We start from the raw sequence: 19,765 nt of genomic DNA, 5'->3' as shown, positions 1-19,765 counted from the left end.
TGCACTCACAAAATGTCCCTGGGAGACACGGTATCAGCCCAGAGCTGGATGCTCTGAGTCCACGTGCCACCTTGGATGCTGCTGTGGTCTCCAGGATAATCCTGTCCTGTTGAACGGGACAGTGCTGTGGGAAGATCCATCCCGGCACCTTGAGATGCCCAAGGTTGCAGCCTTTGTTGAGGCTTGAAATGACATAAATCCCAGCCTGTCTATGAGAAGGACTTAATTTTACCATTACGCCATCCTGCAGTGCTGGAAAGAGTGTGGGCTGTGAGGACATGCAGGACTTGGATGCCCAGTGATAGCTGGGAAGCATTGCTGAGACCTTCCTTCCCACTTGTGTGGACACAGAGACCCGTTGGGCATCCCTGGCCCAGCTCACCCTGATGTTGAGGTTCCTATTGCTGGCAATAAATCTTCTTTTCGGCCACTGATGGTTGCTGAGGACTCTTCATTGCCCTCCTTTTAGCTGCCCTGCTCCAAAAAATCCCACCCACGATGAGATCTTTCTACCTCCCAAGAGCTGCCCCACATCTTCCCTGGTCCCAAACGCTGTTCTGATGATTTGGTGGTTGCAGGGAGATTCCCATATCATCCATAAAGCGTGTCCCAGGGCCTCAGAAGAGGGGATATTATGGGTATTAACACTTACCAAATGCTCCCTGCGGAGGTAGAGAGGCCGAGATCTTTCTGAGAAGTGGAAATAGCTCCTTTGGGTGTTGTTTGGAGCCACTGAACTGGGCTGGGGTAGCAAGAGATGCTCTGAAAGCTGGTCCCTGCGGAGAAGAACACCAGGGTACCCTTGGTTTGGAAGCGTGGAAGGTGGGGCTGTTGGGGCGGCAGGAGGGACACAGCCCGGATCTCAGCGCTGGACTCACCTGCTCTGGGATAAACACAACGGAAGAAGTCTGAGCGCTGAACCCTCAGGTCCTCCACTCTGCTGAAGTTGTTGGAGATGACCCAGCGATGGGTCTAGAAGGCCAAGGGCTCCCTGGAATGCTTAAAGAGTGTGGTCAGCAGGGCAAAGGAGGTTCTCCTGCTCTGCCCTAGTGAGGCCCCAGCTGGACTCCTGTGTCCCGTTCCAGGCTTCCCAGCTCAGGAAAGACAAGGAATGACTGGAGAGAGTCCAGTGGGGGCCATGGAGATGAGGAGGGGACTGGAGGATCTCTCTTAGGAGAAAATGCTGAGACCTGGGTCCATTTAGCCTGGAGAAGAGAAGATGGAGAGGGGGTCCCATCGATTCTCACCAGTGTCTAAGGGGAGGAGGGGGGCAGATTTTTTCCAGTGGTGCCCAGCGACAGCACAAGAGGCAGTGGGCACAAACTGGAGCCTGGGAAGATCCACATGAACATGGGGAAAAACTTCTTTCCTGTGAGGATGATGGAGCGCTGGCACAAGCTGCCCAGGGAGGGTGCGGAGCCTTCTTCTCTGGAGAGATCCAAACCCTCCTGGATGCCATCGTGTCCTACCTGCAGGAGGTGACCCTGCTTTAGCAGGGGGTTGGATTGGCATGGAGCAGACAACCTTTCACCTCGCCTGCGCACCTCTGTCCCCCTCAGCACCCCATCCTTGTGGATTTATCCTTCCCAGGACCACAGAGCTCCATCCTCCTCCTTGAGCAGGACCCAGCAGCAGGATGGAAACCTGCAGAGGGGCGCATCCCTTGGAGGGATGCAGGATCCCCCTCTCGGGAACCTGGGAAAAGGGTATCATCCTCCCTCATCGTGATATCATCCTGGGGAGGTGGTGGCAGCCACAGGCAGAGCTCCATCCTCCCCCTGAGCAGGACCCAGCAGCAGGATGGAGCCCCGGACCCCGGGAGGAGGAGCAGGATGGAGCCCATCCCTGGTGGGCTGCCGGATCCCCTTCCCAGCACCCCAGGAGGAGGATGTCATCCCACCCCAGCCTCCCCATCACCCCCCATCGTGGTGCAGCCCCGGGCAGAGCTCCATCCTCCCCCTGAGCAGGACCCAGCAGCAGGATGGAGCCCGGGACCCCGGGAGGAGGAGCAGGATGGACCCCATCCCTGGGAGGATGCAGGATCCCCCTCTGGGGACCACAAGAGGAGCAGGATGCATCCCAGCAGAGGGGCGCATCCCTCGGAGAGATGCCAGTTTCCCCTCTGGGAATCCCGGGAGGAGGAGCAGGATGGAGCCCATCCCTGGGGGGGGATGCAGGATCCCACTCTGGACACCCCAGGAGAGCAGGATGGAACCCAGCAGAGGGGCGCATCCCTCGGAGGGATGAAAGATCCCGCTCTGGGAACCCCGGGAGGAAGAGCAGGATGGAGCCCATCCCTGGGGGGATGCAGGATCCCACTCTGGGGACCACAAGAGGAGCAGGATGGAGCCCAGCAGAGGGGCGCATCCCTCGGAGAGATGCCAGATCCCCCTCTGGGAACCCCGGGAGGAGGAGCAGGATGGAGCCCATCCCTGGGGGGATGCATGATCCTACCCTGAACACCCCAGGAGAGCAGGATGGAGCCCAGCAGAGGGGCGCATCACTCGGAGGGATGCCGATTCCCCCCTGCGCGCTCCGGGAGGAGGCTGCCCCGCTCCCCCCTCGCCCCCCATCGCGGTCCCTCCCCGGGAGGCGGTGGCAGCGGCCGCTCCGCCGTCCCCCGGCTCCGGAGTGGCTGCAGCCTCGCCCCGCCGCCCCCCCGCTCCTCTCCCTCCCCATATAAACCCCGGCAGCCCCGCTCTCCAGGTACCCGCGGGGCAGGAAGGGCCCGGAGACCTCGGGAAAGAGAAGAAGGAGGTGAAGGAGGAGGAGGAGGAGGAGGAAGGGGGGGGCCGGGTCCTGCTTCGCCCCCTCCCCGGCTCCCCCGATGCCGCCGGCCTGAGCCCCTCGGACGATGCTGCCGCTGCTGCCGCTGCTGCTGCTGGGCTCCCCGGGGCTGAGCCTGCCCTCGGGGGGTCCCCAAGGCGACAGCGCCCTGGTCACCCCCCTCCGCTTGGAGCCGGACATCAACGGGCGCCCCTACTTCGACGGCCGCCCCCGAGGGGACCAGGCGGTGGTTTTCCAGCTCTCGGCTTTCGGGGAAGACTTCTACCTCCACCTCTCCCCCGACGCCCACTTCATCGCCCCCGCTTTCGCCTCCCACCACCTCGGGGTCCCCCCGGGCTCCGCTCGCCCCCTCCCCGCCCTCCGCCGCTGCTTCTACTCGGGGGATGTCAACGGTGACGGGGAATCCTTCGCCGCCCTGAGCCTTTGCGGGGGGCTCCGAGGGGCTTTCGGGTACCGGGGGGCCGAGTACACCATCAGCCCGGTGTCGGGGGGCGCGGGGGGTCCCCACCGCCTGCAGCGCCGCAGCCCCGGCCGCCCCGTCGGGGCTGGAGCATCGCGGTGCGCGGTGGGGTCCGCGCTCACCCCGGGGGTCCTGCAGGCGCTGGACAAGTACCGGGGCAGATCTGGGGGGAAAAGGGGTCGGGCGAAGCGTTTCGCCTCGGTCCCGCGGTACGTGGAGACCTTGGTGGTGGCCGACGAGTCGATGGTGAAGTTCCACGGCGATGACCTCCAGCATTACCTGCTCACCCTCATGGCCACGGCCGCGCGGCTCTACAAGCATCCCAGCATCCGGAACCCCATCCAGATCACCGTGGTCAAGTTCCTCCTCATCGGGCAGGAGGACAAGGGGCCCAAGGTGACGGGCAACGCCGCCCTCACCCTCCGCAACTTCTGCGCCTGGCAGAAGAAATGGAACAAGGTCAGCGACAAGCACCCCGAGTACTGGGACACGGCCATCCTCTTCACCAAGCAGGTGGGTGCAGGGGGGAAGACCCGGAGGGGCTGTCCCCACTTTCATGGGATCATCACTAGGTTGGAAAGGACCCACTGGATCATCAAGTCCAACCGTTCCTATCAAACACTAAACCATGTCCCTCAGCACCTCGTCCACCTGTCCTTTAAACACCTCCAGGGATGGTGATTCAACTACCTCCCTGGGCAAAAGGAGCCCTGCACTGTGCTAGGTCCCCCGACACCTGCACCCGATCTCTGGTGCCCGCGGGAGGAGGCTGTGCTTGTGGCCGATCCCCCTTTCCCAAGGGATCCTCCACCCGGGATGTCAGGGCAGGAGGAGGAGAGGCATGGAGCAAGCCTGCTGGAGCCAGTCCCCGCTGTCCTCTGGACAGGGTCTGGCCAGCAGCCTGGAGAAAGCCCTGCCAGGGGGTAAATGAGGCCAGGAGGAGTGTAGAGGCAGGTTGTCCCCATGAGCAGAAACCTGTGGCTCCATCCCCTGCCTGCTGGCAGGACCTTTGGCAGTGGGTGCCCCACACAGCGGCCACCACCCCAAAACATGGGGGGCCGAGCCCAGAAGTGCCGAGCGTGGCCCCAGTTTCCCCTCATCGGCTTGGGAAGAGCTCACGGTGCCACCTGCCAAGGAACAAAGCCTCTCCCTGCTTCCCCTGGGTCATGGTCCTCTTGAGAACCTGAACTTCTCCTCCATGCGGACCCGGCTCAGGGCTGGAAGCAAAAGCAGCAGAGATGCAGCCAGAGCTTGCAGCTCTTGGTGGGGGGATGCTGGCTGCATCCCTGCGGTGGGAGAGGCAACATGGGGCGATTGCTGTACCAGCATGAGCTCACCATCCTCCCATCCCGATAAAACTGGGTGACACCAAAGTGGTGATGCTGCTCCCAGAGCCTCTCCCTAGTGGAAGAATTTCTTCACCATGAGGGTGGGGAGGCCCTGGCCCAGGTTGCCCCATCCCTGGAGGGGTTCAAGGCCAGGCTGGATGGGGCTTGGAGCCCCTGATCCGGTGGGAGGTGTCCCTGCCTGTGGAACTGGATGGGCTTTGAGGTCCCTTCCAACCCAAGCCTTTCTATGATTCTATGACATGCTTCTCCTCTTCCCTGTGCTCCTGTCTCAGTGTTGAGGTCGGTGTGGTGCCCGCGCCCCCAGATCGCTGATGGGAGGGGAGGAAGATGAGCCATGTTTGAAGGGAACAGTCACATTTACCAAGCAGCAGGCTTGGCCAGCAAGAGCAACTTGCATTTTCTCCTTCCCCCATCCCTGCTCAGATGTCTTTGGATTAGGGACAGGTCGGGAACTCCCCTCAACAGCAGAGAAACCGTTCCCAGAACATCTTTCCAGGTCAGACGCTTGTGGGTGGGAAGGATCCAGCATCCAGCTTGGATCTGCCCCTAGGCTGGGGTCAGCACTGGCTGATGCTGGCTCGGACCGGGATTGATGCTGTGCAGGACGTGTGAGACCTCATCCCGCCCATTCTCCTTGTTCCCTCCATCCTGGGCAGGGACTGTGTCCTCCGGCCGGCTGTAAATCCTTTCTGGAGCACAGGCAGGGTTGAACCCCAGCCTGCTGGAGCTGCTCCTGCCTGCACACGCAGAATCACTAGGTTGGAAAAGACCCACAGGATCATCGAATCCAACCATGCACGGGGAGGCTGCAAAGAGGAGGATGCCTGCTGACACTCCTGCGGGGATGAGCCAGCTCCATCTCTGGTGGAAACCCAGTGAGGTCACCGGAGCCACACATGGGATGGATTCAGTCGCAGCAATTCGAAAGCTGCAGATCGCAGCCGGGCTGCATTTTTTTACACATTGCTAAACCATCCATTCCTGAACTCCCAAAGCAAGCTCGGTGCAAAGGCGCACGATCGAGGAGACATCTGCCGTCCTTGAGTGCATCCATCTGTGGTCCCCTGACACCTTGGAGCTTATCTCCCTGCCAAAAAGCTGTTACATAAGCCCCTGACTTAAATTTCATCCGAAGCCCGGTTGATAGGCAATTTCCAGTCGTGTCAACGAGTCGCTGATGAATGGGGCTTGTCCTTTCTCACTCGGCTTTGCTCCCTCCTGACATCGGTCGTGTTGGACTGTGGATTTGCCTTTGGGGAGGTCGGTCCTGCTCAGATGGTGGGCGCAGATCTACCAGCAACTAAAGCCACAAGACCTTCACCTTCCTACCTGAGCTGGTGCTTGTTGGAGGGTCCTGCAGAGCATCAAGCCTCCAGCCACGCTCCTGCCTCTCGGAAACGGCGAAGGGCTCAGCCGCACTTCCCACCCACCCTGAACCTTGATGTCCCACCAGCAGAACATCTTCAGCCTGCTGTAAAGCCCAAGATGCCACCAAGAAATATCTGGAGTTTGGAAATCTGTGCTCTGTAGCTCAAGGCTCAGCTTTTGGGGTTGCTTTGGAAACACGTGGGAAGCCTCCAGGGTTGCGAAAGTGCTTATGACCTGGTGTCAGAGTAGGTGAATTAAAGCAATAGCCACAACTGACCTGCACCCAACTGACCTGCGGAACGTCTCAAGAAGTTTGTGAGGGGAGAAATAAAAGCCTTGGAAGTGCCCGCAGCTGAAGGCCAGGCTGGCAGGAAAGCCCTGGAGGTGCAGGTAGCAGGTTTCTTGCAGCTCCTTGGGCACCAAGCAGTCTTTGTGCTGGCAGCAGGTGGTGGTGAGCACACCACACAGAGGCAGTGCTGGGCCTCTGCATGGTGCTTTCCCACTTTAAACATCTTGCATTTCTCTCTCGTCCCCTCTGTAGCTCCATCCTTGCATTGCCTCCCTCCTGCGCTGGCCAGACCCCCAGCAAGGCAGGAGAAGGTGGGTTTGTGGGGTCCGGACCCCTCATTAGAGCCCAGAGATGCTGCCCCTAGGAGGCTGTGGCTGGGGGGTTGTGGAAAACCCTGTTAGGAGCCGCTTGTCCGTGTGTCCCTGCAGCCGGCAGGCGAGGTTCAGAGCAAGAAGTGGGTCAGTGTGTCAGTGCAGGTGTTGGGCTGGGAGCCAGAAGCTCACTGCGCCAGCCAGGAAACTCTTCAAAGAGCTGCGAGCGGCCGCCTCTTCCTTGTGATGTTGCGTCCTCCTCCCACAACCCACCTTCACCCCAAAGCCCCAGCCCTGGGAGAGCACAGGCAGGAGGGCTTGGGCCAAGTTGCATCCCTGGGTTAGCTCAGTGTGGCGGTGGCACTGGCTCTTGGTGGCATTTTGGGACAGGGGACACTGCACTGGGACTTGTCAGCCCCATTACTCGCCCTGTGCTTGCTGGTGGTGGCCCTGCAACCAGGGATGCAGAGCTGCCACCTCCTTGTCCCCGTCAGCATTGATGCACGATGGGATCAGGGATGCACCAGGGTCCCAGCCGACAAGGAAAACTCGCGGAGCAGAGAGCTGAACTTGGTTGTATGATGGGATTTTCCACCAGCTAGGACAGCCGACCCAGACCCAGGCGTTTTCTCCTCCTCGCCTCTCCAGAGATCACGGTCTTGTCTGTGCCTCCAGGCTTTGTAGCCACAGGTCTCCTGTTAAAGCCATCTCAGCCCTGGCCGGAGCTCTCTGAAGTCATCGGGACTGTTATTTACTCACGGCTGAACCTGCCCGCGCGGGAATGCCTTCTGCTTGGAAACCTCACTGGAAATGTTGGCAGAGCTGCTCGTACGAGATTTCGAGCAACCCAGGCGCTTTGGCCGGGCAAGCGCTCAGCATGAATCACGCTTATTTATAGCATGGGAGTGCCTGGCGGGTCCTTTACATTTTCTTTTCATGTGGAGAGCTGCTCCCTGCCCCCTGCGCAAGCTCCCCTGCAGCTCCCAGCCCGGCTGGGACAGCACCGAGGGATGGGGATGATGCTCGAGCCCTCCCAAGCCACCCAGAGACTCCAGCAGAGGAAGGAGCATCTGAGGACAAGGACAGGCTGTTCAAACAGCGACTTTTCATTGGCATGAGCACCTTTGGATGCCGAAGATCTACCTATGATGGAACCCTTCCCGTCCTCTGTCCTGGCTGCATAAATGTGAGGTCCAGCAGTTCTTCTGCCGAGGGTGGAAGGCTGGGCTGGTTCCTCCTCCGTGGTTGCTCCTCAAGGCATAGCTGCAAATTGTCTTGGCAAGTCAGGAGCATTTCCCTTAGCCTTGGGAACATCTGGATCCAGTCCAGGGGCTTCCTGCTCTTAGGAAGAAGCTGAGAAATGAGGTTGAGAAAAGGCTCAGCTGTGAGCCTGAGGCCAGGTGCCTTCCTGTCCGCTTGCCTGGCTCTGGTTCTTGAGCTCGCGTTGAAGAACAGAGCCAGGCTGACCCTCTGTGCCAAAACCAGCTCCACCCTGGGCAGAGGAGCCGTTTGTTGTTGGAGGCACACGAGGATGCTACTCACAAAAAGCATCCCCGGTGCCAGGGTTAAATGGAAACACGTCCTTGCAGCCCGGTCTGTGTCAGGGTGAAGTTTCCTGTCTCCATAGCCTGGTGTGGTCCCCATCCCTCTGGGATCAGCCTTGGATCAGCTCCCCATGGGACACTGGGGACAGGGTAGGGATGGGAACTGTGATGCCTGTCCTGGCCCTGGGATTCACCCCTTCCCTCTGTGCCTTGCAGGACCTGTGCGGTGCCACCACCTGCGACACGCTGGGGATGGCAGATGTGGGCACCATGTGTGACCCCAAGCGCAGCTGCTCCGTCATCGAGGACGATGGGCTCCCCTCGGCTTTCACCACCGCACACGAGCTGGGTAAGAATCATAGAATCACCACGTTGGAAAAGGCCCCACCAGATCATTGAGTCCAACCATTCCCATCAATCACTAAACCATGTCCCTCAGCACCTTATCCACCCGTCCCTTAAACATCTCCAGGGAAGGTGACTCAACCCCCTCCCTGGGCAGCCTCTGCCAGTGCCCATTGACCCTTTCCGTGAAAATTTTTTTCCTAATGTTCAGCCTGAACCTCCCCTGGTGGAGCTTGAGGCCATTCCCTCTCGTCCTGTCCCCTGTCCCTTGGGAGAAGAGCCCAGCTCCCTCCTCTCCACAACCTCCTTTCAGGAGGGAGAGAGCAATGAGGTCTCCCCTCAGCCTCCTCTTCTCCAGGCTAAACACCCCCAGCTCTCTCAGCCGTTCCTCATTAGGCCTGTTCTCCAGCCCCTTCACCAGCTTCGTTGCTCTTCTCTGGACTCGCTCCAGAGCCTCAACATCCTTCTTGTGGTGAGGGGCCCAGAACTGACCCCAGGATTCGAGGAGCGGTCTCACCAGTGCCGAGTACAGAGGGAGAAGAACCTCCCTGGCCCTGCTGGCCACGCCGTTTCTGATCCAAGCAAAGATGCCATTGGCCTTCTTGGCCCCCTGGGCCACTGTTGGCTCATGTTCAGTCGCTGTCAACCAACACCCCCAGGTCCCTCTCCTCCAGGCAGTTTCCAGCCAGACTTCTCCTAGTCTGGAGCTGCTCAGGGTTGTTGTGCCTCAAGTGCAGGACCCGGCATTTGGCCTTGTTAAACCTCCTGCCATTGGTCTCAGCCCATGGATCCAGCCTGTTCAGATCCCTTTGGAGCCTCCTGACCCTCCAGCAGATCCACACTTCCACCCAGCTTAGTGTCATCCGCAACTTGCTCAGGGTGCACTCGATGCCTTCATCCAGGTCATTGACAAAGACATTGAACAGGGCTGGACCCAGCACTGAGCCCTGGCTCCCCGCTCTCCCCATCCTTCCTCTCGGGAGGAATGCCAGGAGCTGGCGAGGTTCAAAATAACCCTTGTTTCCACCTCCGGAAGATCAGACAACAAACGGTATCTGATGATGAGGAAACTCCACCCTGGGGCACGAGACACCCCCGAGCTTGATAGGAAAGGGCCACTGGGACAGCTTTGCTGTTGTGGTTGCTACCTCAGCCGGGTTTCCAGGATTCAGGAGTCCTGAAATAGCAGGCGGAGGGCACACCTACCCCCGGAGACACTTGTGGTGCTCTGCAGGAGGAGGAGGAGGATGGGGGTGGGCGAGTGCTGACTCTCCTTCTCTTTGCAATTTCCTTTTCCTTCTTTTCCACCAATGGCCACGCAGCCTGAACGGCTTGTTAGAAAGTGTGCTCGCTCAGGGATGCCACCGGCACAGTGGCTGGCGTGTGCAGGTCCTGCAAGCATCATCCTTCCCTGGGTGCCTCCTGGCCTGCACACACCCTTTCCAATCCTAGCAAGGTTCTGCCCCACTCTGTGCCTCAGTTTCCCCCATTGCAAGCAGCTGCGGGCGCCCTAACCTTCATTTCATAGTGGATTATTCATGGCTGTCCCCCCACATTTCCCCCCAGGCCATGTCTTCAACATGCCCCATGACAACGTGAAGGCCTGCGAGGAGGTCTTTGGCCGGCTGAAGACCAACCACATGATGTCCCCCACCCTCATCCAGATCGACCGAGCCAACCCCTGGTCAGCCTGCAGTGCTGCCATCATCACAGACTTCCTCGACAGCGGCCACGGTGAGTCCTCCTGCACCCCTCACCCTCTTACCTGTGTCCCTACCCTGCAGGAGCAGGATCTGTCCCTGGGGCTGGTTACTGGGAGAGGCTGATGGGCTGTAGAGCAACTCTATGAGCAAACTAGAAGAATGTGGAGAGTTTCATAGAATCATAGAATCACCAGGTTGGAAAAGACCCATCGGATCATCAAGTCCAACCATTCCCATCAATCACTAAACCATGTCCCTCAGCACCTTGTCCACCTGTCCCTTTTACCCCTCCAGGGAAGGTGACTCAACCCCCTCCCTGGGCAGCTGTTCCAGTGCTCAACGACCCTTTCCGTGAAAATTTTTTTCCTAAAAATTTGGTGGTGGCTCTGCACCAGCCAGGCTTCCTCAGCACCAGGGTGTCCATAGAATCTACCCCGAGGCTGCCAGTAGGGCAGCTGACCAAGAGATGGAGTCTCTTGGGTCTTGGATGTGGCCAACATCGAGGGCATCCCCAGCGTAGGACCCTCTCTCACTGGTGGCACTGGGATAGCTTTGGCCAAATTACCAGCAGCCACCGCTGTTCTCCCTCCCCGTGGTGGTCCCTGCGACTCCCCAGGCACCCCGTAAACCCCCAATCCCTGCTCCCGCAGGAGACTGCTTGCTGGACCAGCCGGCCAAGCCCATCCCGCTGCCCGAAGACCTGCCGGGCACGAGCTACAGCCTGAACCAGCAGTGCGAGCTGGCGTTCGGCGTGGGCTCCAAGCCCTGCCCGTACATGCAGTTCTGTGCCAAGCTCTGGTGCACGGGCAAGGCGCGCGGGCAGATCGTCTGCCAGACCCGGCACTTCCCCTGGGCAGACGGCACCAGCTGCGGCGAGGGACGCTTCTGCCTGAAGGGTGTCTGCGTTGAGAGGCACAACATCAGTAAGTACAGGGTGAGTACCTGCGCTGTGAGCCCCAAAACTGCTCCGCGTGGTCACAGAATCACCAGGTTGGAAAAGACCCAAGACAAGAACCCAGCTCCCTCCTCTCCACAACCTCCTTTCAGGTAGTTGGAGAGAGCAATGAGGTCTCCCCTCAGCCTCCTCTTCTCCAGGCTAAACACCCCCAGCTCTCTCAGCTGTTCCTCGTAAGACCTGCTCTCCAGCCCCTTCACCAGCTTCGTTGCTCTTCTCTGGACTCGCTCCAGAGCCTCAACATCCTTCTTGTGGTGAGGGGCCCAGAACTGAACTCAGGATTCAAGGAGCGGTCTCACCAGTGCCGAGTACAGAGGGAGAAGAACCTCCCTGGACCTGCTGGTCACGCCGTTTCTGATCCAAGCCAAGATGCCATTGGCCTTGTTGGCCACCTGGGCCACTGCTGGCTCATGTTCAGTTGCTGTCAACCAACACCCCCAGGTCCTTCTCCTCCAGGCAGTTTCCAGCCAGACTTCTCCTAGTTTGCAGCTGCTCAGGGTTGTTGTGCTCCAAGTGCAGGACCCGGCATTTGGCCTTGTTAAACCTCCTGCCATTGGTCTCAGCCCATGGATCCAGCCTGTTCAGATCCCTTTGGAGCCTCCCGACCCTCCAGCAGATCCAGCTTCCACCCAGCTTAGTGTCATCTGCAAACTCACTAAGGGTGCACTCGATGCCTTCCTCCAGGTCATTGATAAAGACATTGAACAGGGCTGGACCCAGCACTGAGCCCTGGGGACACCACTTGTCACTGGCCTCCAGCTGGAGTTAACTCCATTTCCCACCACTCTCTGGGCCCTGCCATCCAACCAGTTTTCCACCCAGTTTTCCCGTCATCCCGTGCCTGGCTGAGCTATCCTCTTCCTTCTGGTTCCAGGGAACCTGGTGGTGAAACACTGATGTGAAAAGAGATGGAGGTCCCTTAAATATTGCATATTTGTTGAGGAGGGGTGGATGCTACTGCTCCGTTTCATCATTTTGGGGCAGGCAGCAGAGGTTTTGCTTGTGAAGGGATGGCTCCAAGTCCAGAGATCCCCAACTCTATATGGAGCCAGCTGCGAAGGGGATGCAGCATCTCACCCTGCCACGTCTCCCTCTACAACTCCCTGAAAGGAGGTTGGAGCAAGGAGGATGTTGGTCTTTTCTCCCAAGTAACAAGTGATAGGATGGGAGGAAATGGCCTCAAGTTGCACCAGAGGAAGTTTAGATTGGATATTAGGAAAAATTTCTTTACTGAAAGAGTGGTGAAGGGCTGGCAGAGGCTGCCCAGGGAGGTGATTGGGTCTCCATCCCTTGTGGGGTTCAAAACCAGTGTAGATGTGGCGCTTTGGGACATGGTTTAGTCAGTGCAGTGGGGTGGAGGTGACGGTTGGACTGGATGATCTTAGTCTTTTCCAACCGTAATGATTCCACGACTCCGATTCCCGCAGGTGGACGGTGGCTGGGGGAAGTGGGCACCCTACGGGCAGTGCTCGCGGACGTGCGGCGGTGGGGTGCAGCTGGCCAGGCGCGAGTGCACCAACCCGGTGCCGGCCAACGGTGGCTCCTACTGCGAGGGCATCCGTGTCAAGTACCGCTCCTGCAACCTGGAGCCCTGCTCTGCTGCAGGTAAGGGGCTGGAGCTCATCCTCCTCGTGGTTGGGTGCATAACAACTCCATAAAACCAGTGCTAGAGGTCCAGGATGGTCCCAAATCCTATATATGTCTCTGTTTTTTTTTCCAGTGCCAGGGAAGAGCTTCCGCGAGGAGCAGTGTGAAGCTTTCAACGGCTACAGCCACAGCACCAACCGCCTCACCGCCTCCGTCTCCTGGGTCCCCAAATACTCTGGTGTCTCACCCCGGGACAAATGCAAACTCATCTGCCGAGCTAACGGCACCGGCTACTTCTACGTGCTGGCACCCAAGGTTGGTGAGGGATCCCCGGCGTCTGGGCTGCAGGATGACTCCAGCACCCCTGGAAATTAATCTGGTTTTATTGCCTGGCGAGAAGCTGATGTTGGATGAGGTTGTAGGAGGGTATGAATCAGCTGATGTATTTCAGGGCTGGAGTTGGTCCATGAAAGGTCTTCCTCTGGGTTTGTAGTGGTTCTGATGCAGGGGATAGTTCTGAAATAGAGGATAATAATTACAGCGCTGGGGAGGTGATGCACGTGCCGGACAGGACAGGCGGCCACACACGGAACCGAGTGGGGTGGTGTTAGCCGTGTCCCCAGTGCAGATTGTCCTCTTCATCTGCTGCAACGGAAAGGGCAGAAAAATAAGTAGATGTAGCAGAAAAGGGATGCGGTCTCAGAGAAGAGACCCTACAAATCCCAACCGCAAAGCAGAGCTTGAGCAAAGGGTGACTCGGTGCCTGCTACCACCTCCTCAGGACCTGGTGGATGGATTCGGGTAGCCCCAAGGTGGACGTTCGCAGCTGTGGGGTTTGTGGGTGGCGCAGGGCAATGAAACAACTTGTTTTCTTACCCTCGTGCAGGTCGTGGATGGCACCCCTTGCTCCCCAGACTCCACCTCAATCTGCGTCCAGGGCAAATGCATCAAAGCGGGTTGTGATGGGAAGCTGGGCTCCAAGAAGAAGTTTGACAAATGCAGCGTGTGTGGAGGAGACAACAAGAGCTGCAAGAAGGTCTCGGGGTTGTTCACCAAACCCATGTAAGTGCTAGATGACCATGTGCTCTTTCTTCTTTCCGAGCTCTGCTCTTTGAGGCGGATGCAGGAAGGTCATGGAGATGGTGGGGGGGGGGCTAAGTCCATCCTGAGCAGTCTCCTGCTGCTAACATACATCACCACGCGTACCTGAGCTAGCTCTGAAGGAGAAGCAGAACGTGCCTAACATGCTATCAGCTTCTGCTGATGGAGTTATCTCCAGTATGTTTGTGCTGTTGAGCCAGAGGAGCTGAAGCACCTTCTCAGTTGTGTGTAATCTCAACCTAGACAAAATTGAGCATAGGGAGGAGATTCAAAGTGATCTTCATGGATAGGAGGAAACAACGGTAGCAGTAGTAAGCAGTAAGTAGTAAGCCTGGAGAAGAGGAGGCTGAGGGGAGACCTCATTGCTCTCTACAACTACCTGAAAGGAGGTTGTGGAGAGGAGGGAGCTGGGCTCTTCTCCCAAGGGACAGGGGACAGGACGAGAGGGAATGGCCTCAAGCTCCGCCAGGGGAAGTTCAGGCTGAACATTAGGAGAAAATTTTTTCACGGAAAGGGTCACTGGGCACTGGCAGAGGCTGCCCAGGGAGGGGGTTGAGTCACTTTCCCTGGAGGGGTTTAAGGGTCGGGTGGACGAGGTGCTGAGGGACATGGGTTAGTGATTGATGGGAATGGTTGGACTCGATGATCCTGTGGGTCTTTTCCAACCTGGTGATTCTATGATCTCAGGGCTCTGGCTACAAAACTTTGGGCTAAGGCCACGTCATAGCTAGATGGTCCCCTTGCCTGATGGCCTGTCCTGCTTGCTCTTCTCTTCCAGGCACGGCTACAACTTCGTGGTGGTCATCCCTGCAGGCGCCTCCAACATCGACATCAGGCAGCGGGGCTACAAAGGGCTGATCAGCGACGACAACTACCTAGCACTGAAGAATGGGCAGGGCAAGTACCTGCTGAACGGCCACTTCATCGTCTCGGCCGTGGAGAGGGACCTGATGGTGAAGGGCAGCGTCCTGCGCTACAGCGGCACCGGCACCGCCGTCGAGAGCCTCCAAGCCTTCAAGCCCATCCAGGAACCCCTGACTCTGGAGGTGCTCTCCGTGGGGAAGATGACCCCTCCTCGGGTACGCTACTCCTTCTACCTCCCCAAGGAGAGCAAAGAGGACAAGTTGCCCTACAAGAAGGAGGGCAAGACCCCACCGGACCTCAACAACAGCGTCCTCAGCCTGTCCAACCGCTTGGACAGCGGGAGACCGAGCTACAAGCGTCCCTCCTACAAGTGGGCAGCAGGCGGTTGGGAGGCTTGCTCCGTCACCTGCGGGGATGGTTTGCAGAAGCGCTCGGTGGCTTGTCGCGACTCCTATGGCCAACCAGCCGCTGAGTGCGATGCAGCACAGCGCCCGGCCGACGTGCGGCTCTGCGGGGAGCCCTGCCCGCTCTGGGAAGCGGGACCTTGGTCTCCCTGCTCCAAGAGCTGCGGGCAGGGTTTCAAGAGACGGGCGCTGAAGTGTGCGGTGCCAGCCGGGCGCTCGCTGCCCCGGGAGAGTTGCAATTTTCGGAGGAAGCCCCAGGAGCTGGATTTTTGCACCTTGAGGCCGTGCTGAGCAGGTCAAGAGGTGTCTCTGAGGAAGGGCAAGGTGTCCCTCAGGCTGGATGCAGCCGAGCAGCAGCCAGGGGCTGGGAGAGGGAATGTCCATAGCACATATCAAACAGGGTGGGGGAAGTAAAAAAAAAGGGACCTGGGTGTGGGGACAGAGCACGCACGCCCCACACACCCAGGAGAGAGGGATTTTACCGACCAGGTCGCTCAGAGACAGAGCGGGAACGAACATCTACCTCGAAGCTGCCAAATGACACGGACACCGGCTGGTGGAGCTTGGGAGTTGAGGAGGAAACAAGAGGATGGCTGCCTGGAATGGATCCGAGGATGGGCAGGGAGATGCCTCCAAATTGCACAGTTGAAGCCTCCCTGGTCTTCCCAGGGCCAACCCTACCTCTGCCCTCCCCAGACTCCCCCAACGCTCGTGTTAAATGGGATCAAAAGCATTTACCAATGCAACAACAGCAAATTTTACTGTCCAGCCACCGGTGCCATGAGGTGTTGGTCCTGATGTCTCCAATGACTTTGCAGCCCGGAGAGCCCAGCAGTGTTGCTGGACCAGGCTGGAAGATGGTGGCTTTATTTTCGTTTTCTCCTCATGTTTATGACCTGACCAGTGCAGATTTTATGGTGCTTAACTCTGTAATTTTTTTTTTTAAACCTCCTTCCTCCCACCTTGATGGATGTAACCCTTGCGTGGTGGGGATGGTGTTATTCCCAGTGGGCTTTTCACCTGGCTGAGGTTTTCCTATGGTGCTTTGGGATGGGGCTGTGCCGGCATCCAGTGCGGAGCTGGATGCTCCTTTACACCCCGGTCCAGGGCAGGCAGTAAATCACCTGCCTGGAGTTTTTCAGGGCTAAAAGGGATCACTACGGACCTGAGATTTGAGCTGTCGTTCCAAAACAACAAGAAGCAACTGTACTGTAGTACTGCGGCACGGTGCCACACGGGGTTGGATGCAGCCCCACTAGTCGCTGGTGCTTGACTCTGCTCTGGAAATGGTGCTCGCTGCTTCATGGGACCAGAACGCTGTGCTCAGACACCCCAGTGCTCTCTGCCCCCCAACCTTTGGACCAGGCTGGGTTCTTCGAGCAGCCTGATCCAGTGGGAGGGGTCCCTGCCACGGCACGGGGTTGGAATTCGGTGATCTTTAAGGTCCCTTCTAACTCAAACCATTCTATTCATTTTCCTCTGCATTAAACCCACTGGGAGAGCCCGAGCCAAACTTTGGTGGAGCTGGGATGACATTCCTAGCATCACTTTTGAGTTGCGGGAATTCAAGATGAATTTGGGTCTTGGCTTTTTCCAGGGGAAAGGGGCTTAAGGGGGTTCAAATGCACAGGGAAAGAGTGGAGGTTGAGCCTCTTGCTGATGCAGAGCATCTACAGCAGCTTCCCCCTCCAGAGTTTGGTACAAGGGTTCATTTGGTGCCTCTGATTACAAATCGTGGTGCCAAGTGGTGATTGGAGGCTGCTGTAGCTCTCGCACCACTCACTCTCTCCAACAACCCTCTAATGCATCATTTAGGTCTCTTGCTGAGATCCCACCAGCAGGAACCATTTCACTTTTTGCTTTTCCACTGATGAAGGAAGGTGCCTCTTGATTAACAAGCTGGGACTGTGAGCAAGTCACAGTCTCTGGGTTGAGCCATGCTGTTATTTGGAGCGGCAGAAAGGGATGAGACACCCATTATGGGCTGGCAGAAGATGCCATCTCCACTATCTGAGGCTTGGAGCCCACCTTGCTCACACAGTCCCATGCAGGTGCAATGTGGAAACTCCTTGTGCCCTCTGGTCTGCTCCAAAAGGTCTCCAGCTGTGGGCAAGGCAAGAAAGGTCATAAGAAGCAGGTCTGCAGTAGCACAAGGGTTTCCTCGCTAGATCTTTCCACCAGCTCAACAAAATCCTCATGACGAGGTTTGCGGACCCACCCTCCCCGGATTTATGCAACGCCTCTTTGAGCACAATAATATTTTGAGTCTCCACACTGCTCCACAGAGCCAGGAGCAGATGTTGTGGTTGCTCTGCGCAGCAGGGGACAGGATTTAATGTTCTAGGAAATCCCTTCCAGGTCTCCATTCCCATGAACGTATCATCCAATTTCAGAGGGTTTTCCTGCCTAGCCAAGCCCACCATGCTCTCATTTGGGGATGGAGCTCCAAGGAGCTGCCCTTTAGTGTCTTGCCATCCCACAGGCAGTTTCCAAGCCACTAAGAAATTAATTGTCACCCTTGTTGATGGGGAGGGAAAGGATGGGGCAGGAGGGATTTCTTCTATTGTGGTTCTTTTGCTGAGTGCGCAGCAAGAGGACGGAGATGCCGATTGTACTGGCTGCTTTGTGTATACCATGTATACTAAACCTTGATCTCTGCTGTTTGTGCATCAATAGCAAACCCGAAATAAAACTGTATTTAAAGTTACACCTAGTTCCCTGGGGGATACGGTCGTGCCTACATCATTTAGGTGGTGGCTGCAGAGCATTTCTTGTTTTATCGCAATCCCAGCCTCTTTGAAGCCTCAACTCATTAACAGAAAGATAAAAATGTTGAAAGATTTTGCTTTTATTCAGAATATTATGGTTTCCTTCTTGTACAGGATTTATTATGGGCAAAAAGTCCAGCTTAAAGGAGCCCAGGGGTGGGTTTGTCCCTGCAAAGTGGGACATTAAATACACAAGGCTGTGGTTTGCTTTAGCCTAGAAACAGGAGGCTCTTTTGTCAGGATAACAGAGATACAGGGTTAAATGGATTAATATAAACCAGAACAGTGCTCTCACATCCTGGAACAACTGAGTCCTGGACCACCCCTTCCCGATGTGCTATTCTGGAATCACCTCTGCACGCAGGCAAAGCCTCATTCTCAGCCCTTTTTCCCACCACCTTTGGAAGAGCCAGGAAAAGCGAGGTTAGCGTTGGAGCTGAGCTCACCTGGCGTGGCTGCGGGGTTGCTGGGTGCCCAGAAAACAGTGCCCGTTCCTCCTGCCGGTTCCCAACACGCCCTCCCTGAGTCAGAACCCTCTTTCCCAGCTACGTCAGTGCCAGCGGTGAGCTAACCCCCTTCCTTTGAATAGAACATCTGCTCAGGGATGCCTGATGTCACCCTGGCTCTCAGCAGATTGCCTGGTACGTTATTTCCCCCTAGCAAACGCAATTCTTTTTCCTGCCATGCTGCAATGGTTTGGCAAGCCTAAGGTATTTTATTAGAGTATAAACTTGCTTTGCTTTAAATTGCCATAAAGAGACAAACAGACCTGACTGAGCACCTTCTCCCTTGGCAGCTCCTACAGGGAAAGGAAGGACTGATCACCTGTACCTCTCCCCACAAGAAAGTTCAGTCTCGGCTCTGATAAATCCCATGCTGCAAGGGCTCTAGGGGCCAACAGCTGTATTAGGAACAGAGAAGGAGATTTCCACTTGGCACAACACCCCACACCGTAGCTTTCCCCTTGGATATCTGTTCAGGAGAAGAAACCTTGCTCCTCTAGCACCAGGTGCCAGCCACATTTTTAACTAGATGCCCTTAAAAATCACCCAGAGACACAAAACCCCCATGCAAACCCCAAGTATTTACCTGGTGAGGAAGAGGAGAAGCAAGAAACCCCGCCAAGGGAAGGCTGCTGCTTAGCCAAGTCAGGGCTGCTTGCTCAGAGGGTTTTGCTGTAGGAAAGTCGTGGCTTTATGAGGCTGAGCCAAACTCCGACACCTGCGACCGGGTGATGTTCTGCATCCACATCATGCCAGATGCTGCAGGAAAAGGCTCCTGGTGAAGGAGAAATGATGTGGAGCATCGTATGCTGTGTCCAAGGGGAAGGGCTGGCTTTTCCCAGTGTCAGGAGATGCTGTCACTGACAGCTCTCATGTTTCCTGGTTTTCTGACGCTGAAAAATTTTGTGTTCTGCTTCCCTTCATTGTGGATTCATCATCCTTTTTGGATTCTTTGATGTCTAATAGAAGGCTGAGCCAGCTACCTTCCCCTGATGGGAAAGCACCTGCATCTTCCGGCTCTACTAAATGTGAAGGAAACCCACAACTTTGAAATCTCAGCTTTGCAGTGATTGCAACAGGGTTAGAAACAGGTAAGGAATTGAAAGAGGCAGAGTGATGGGCATGAGGCTCATTCCCTTGGGCCACGGATGGTGCTCAGGAGTCCCCATGGATCCAAGTCCTCTGCTGGAAGAAATGTATTTCCTTCCCCTGGTTACTGTGAGCAGCTCTGCAGAGAAGGACTTCGGGTACTGGTCGATGAGAAGCTCAATGTGAGCCGGCAATGTGCGCTCACAGCCCAGAAACCAACCATGACCTGGGCTGCATCCAAGGAAGAGTGGCCAGAAGCTGATTCTGCCTCTCTGTTCCTCTCTGGTGAGACCTCATCTGGGGTGTTGTGTCCAGTTCTGGAATCCTCAACATAAGAA

At 57.0% G+C, this 19,765-nt stretch overlaps 1 protein-coding gene across 1 annotated transcript; it reads left to right on the top strand.

The window, feature by feature from the left end:
- The first annotated feature begins 2,722 nt into the window (after positions 1–2,722).
- ADAMTS15 (ADAM metallopeptidase with thrombospondin type 1 motif 15) lies at positions 2,723–17,774 on the top strand. The gene is made up of 8 exons (XM_069876478.1): positions 2,723–3,760; positions 8,325–8,457; positions 10,020–10,187; positions 10,807–11,090; positions 12,539–12,716; positions 12,832–13,013; positions 13,585–13,760; positions 14,578–17,774. Exons 1-8 carry the CDS (start codon positions 2,855–2,857, stop codon positions 15,356–15,358), a joined length of 2,808 nt encoding a protein of 935 aa, XP_069732579.1. The 5' UTR covers positions 2,723–2,854; the 3' UTR covers positions 15,359–17,774.
- Positions 17,775–19,765: the final 1,991 nt, after the last annotated feature.

The sequence above is a fragment of the Phaenicophaeus curvirostris genome, chromosome 25 (genome assembly GCF_032191515.1).
Source record: "Phaenicophaeus curvirostris isolate KB17595 chromosome 25, BPBGC_Pcur_1.0, whole genome shotgun sequence".
NCBI lineage: Eukaryota > Metazoa > Chordata > Aves > Cuculiformes > Cuculidae > Phaenicophaeus > Phaenicophaeus curvirostris.
This window is presented reverse-complemented; position numbering and strand designations above follow the sequence as displayed.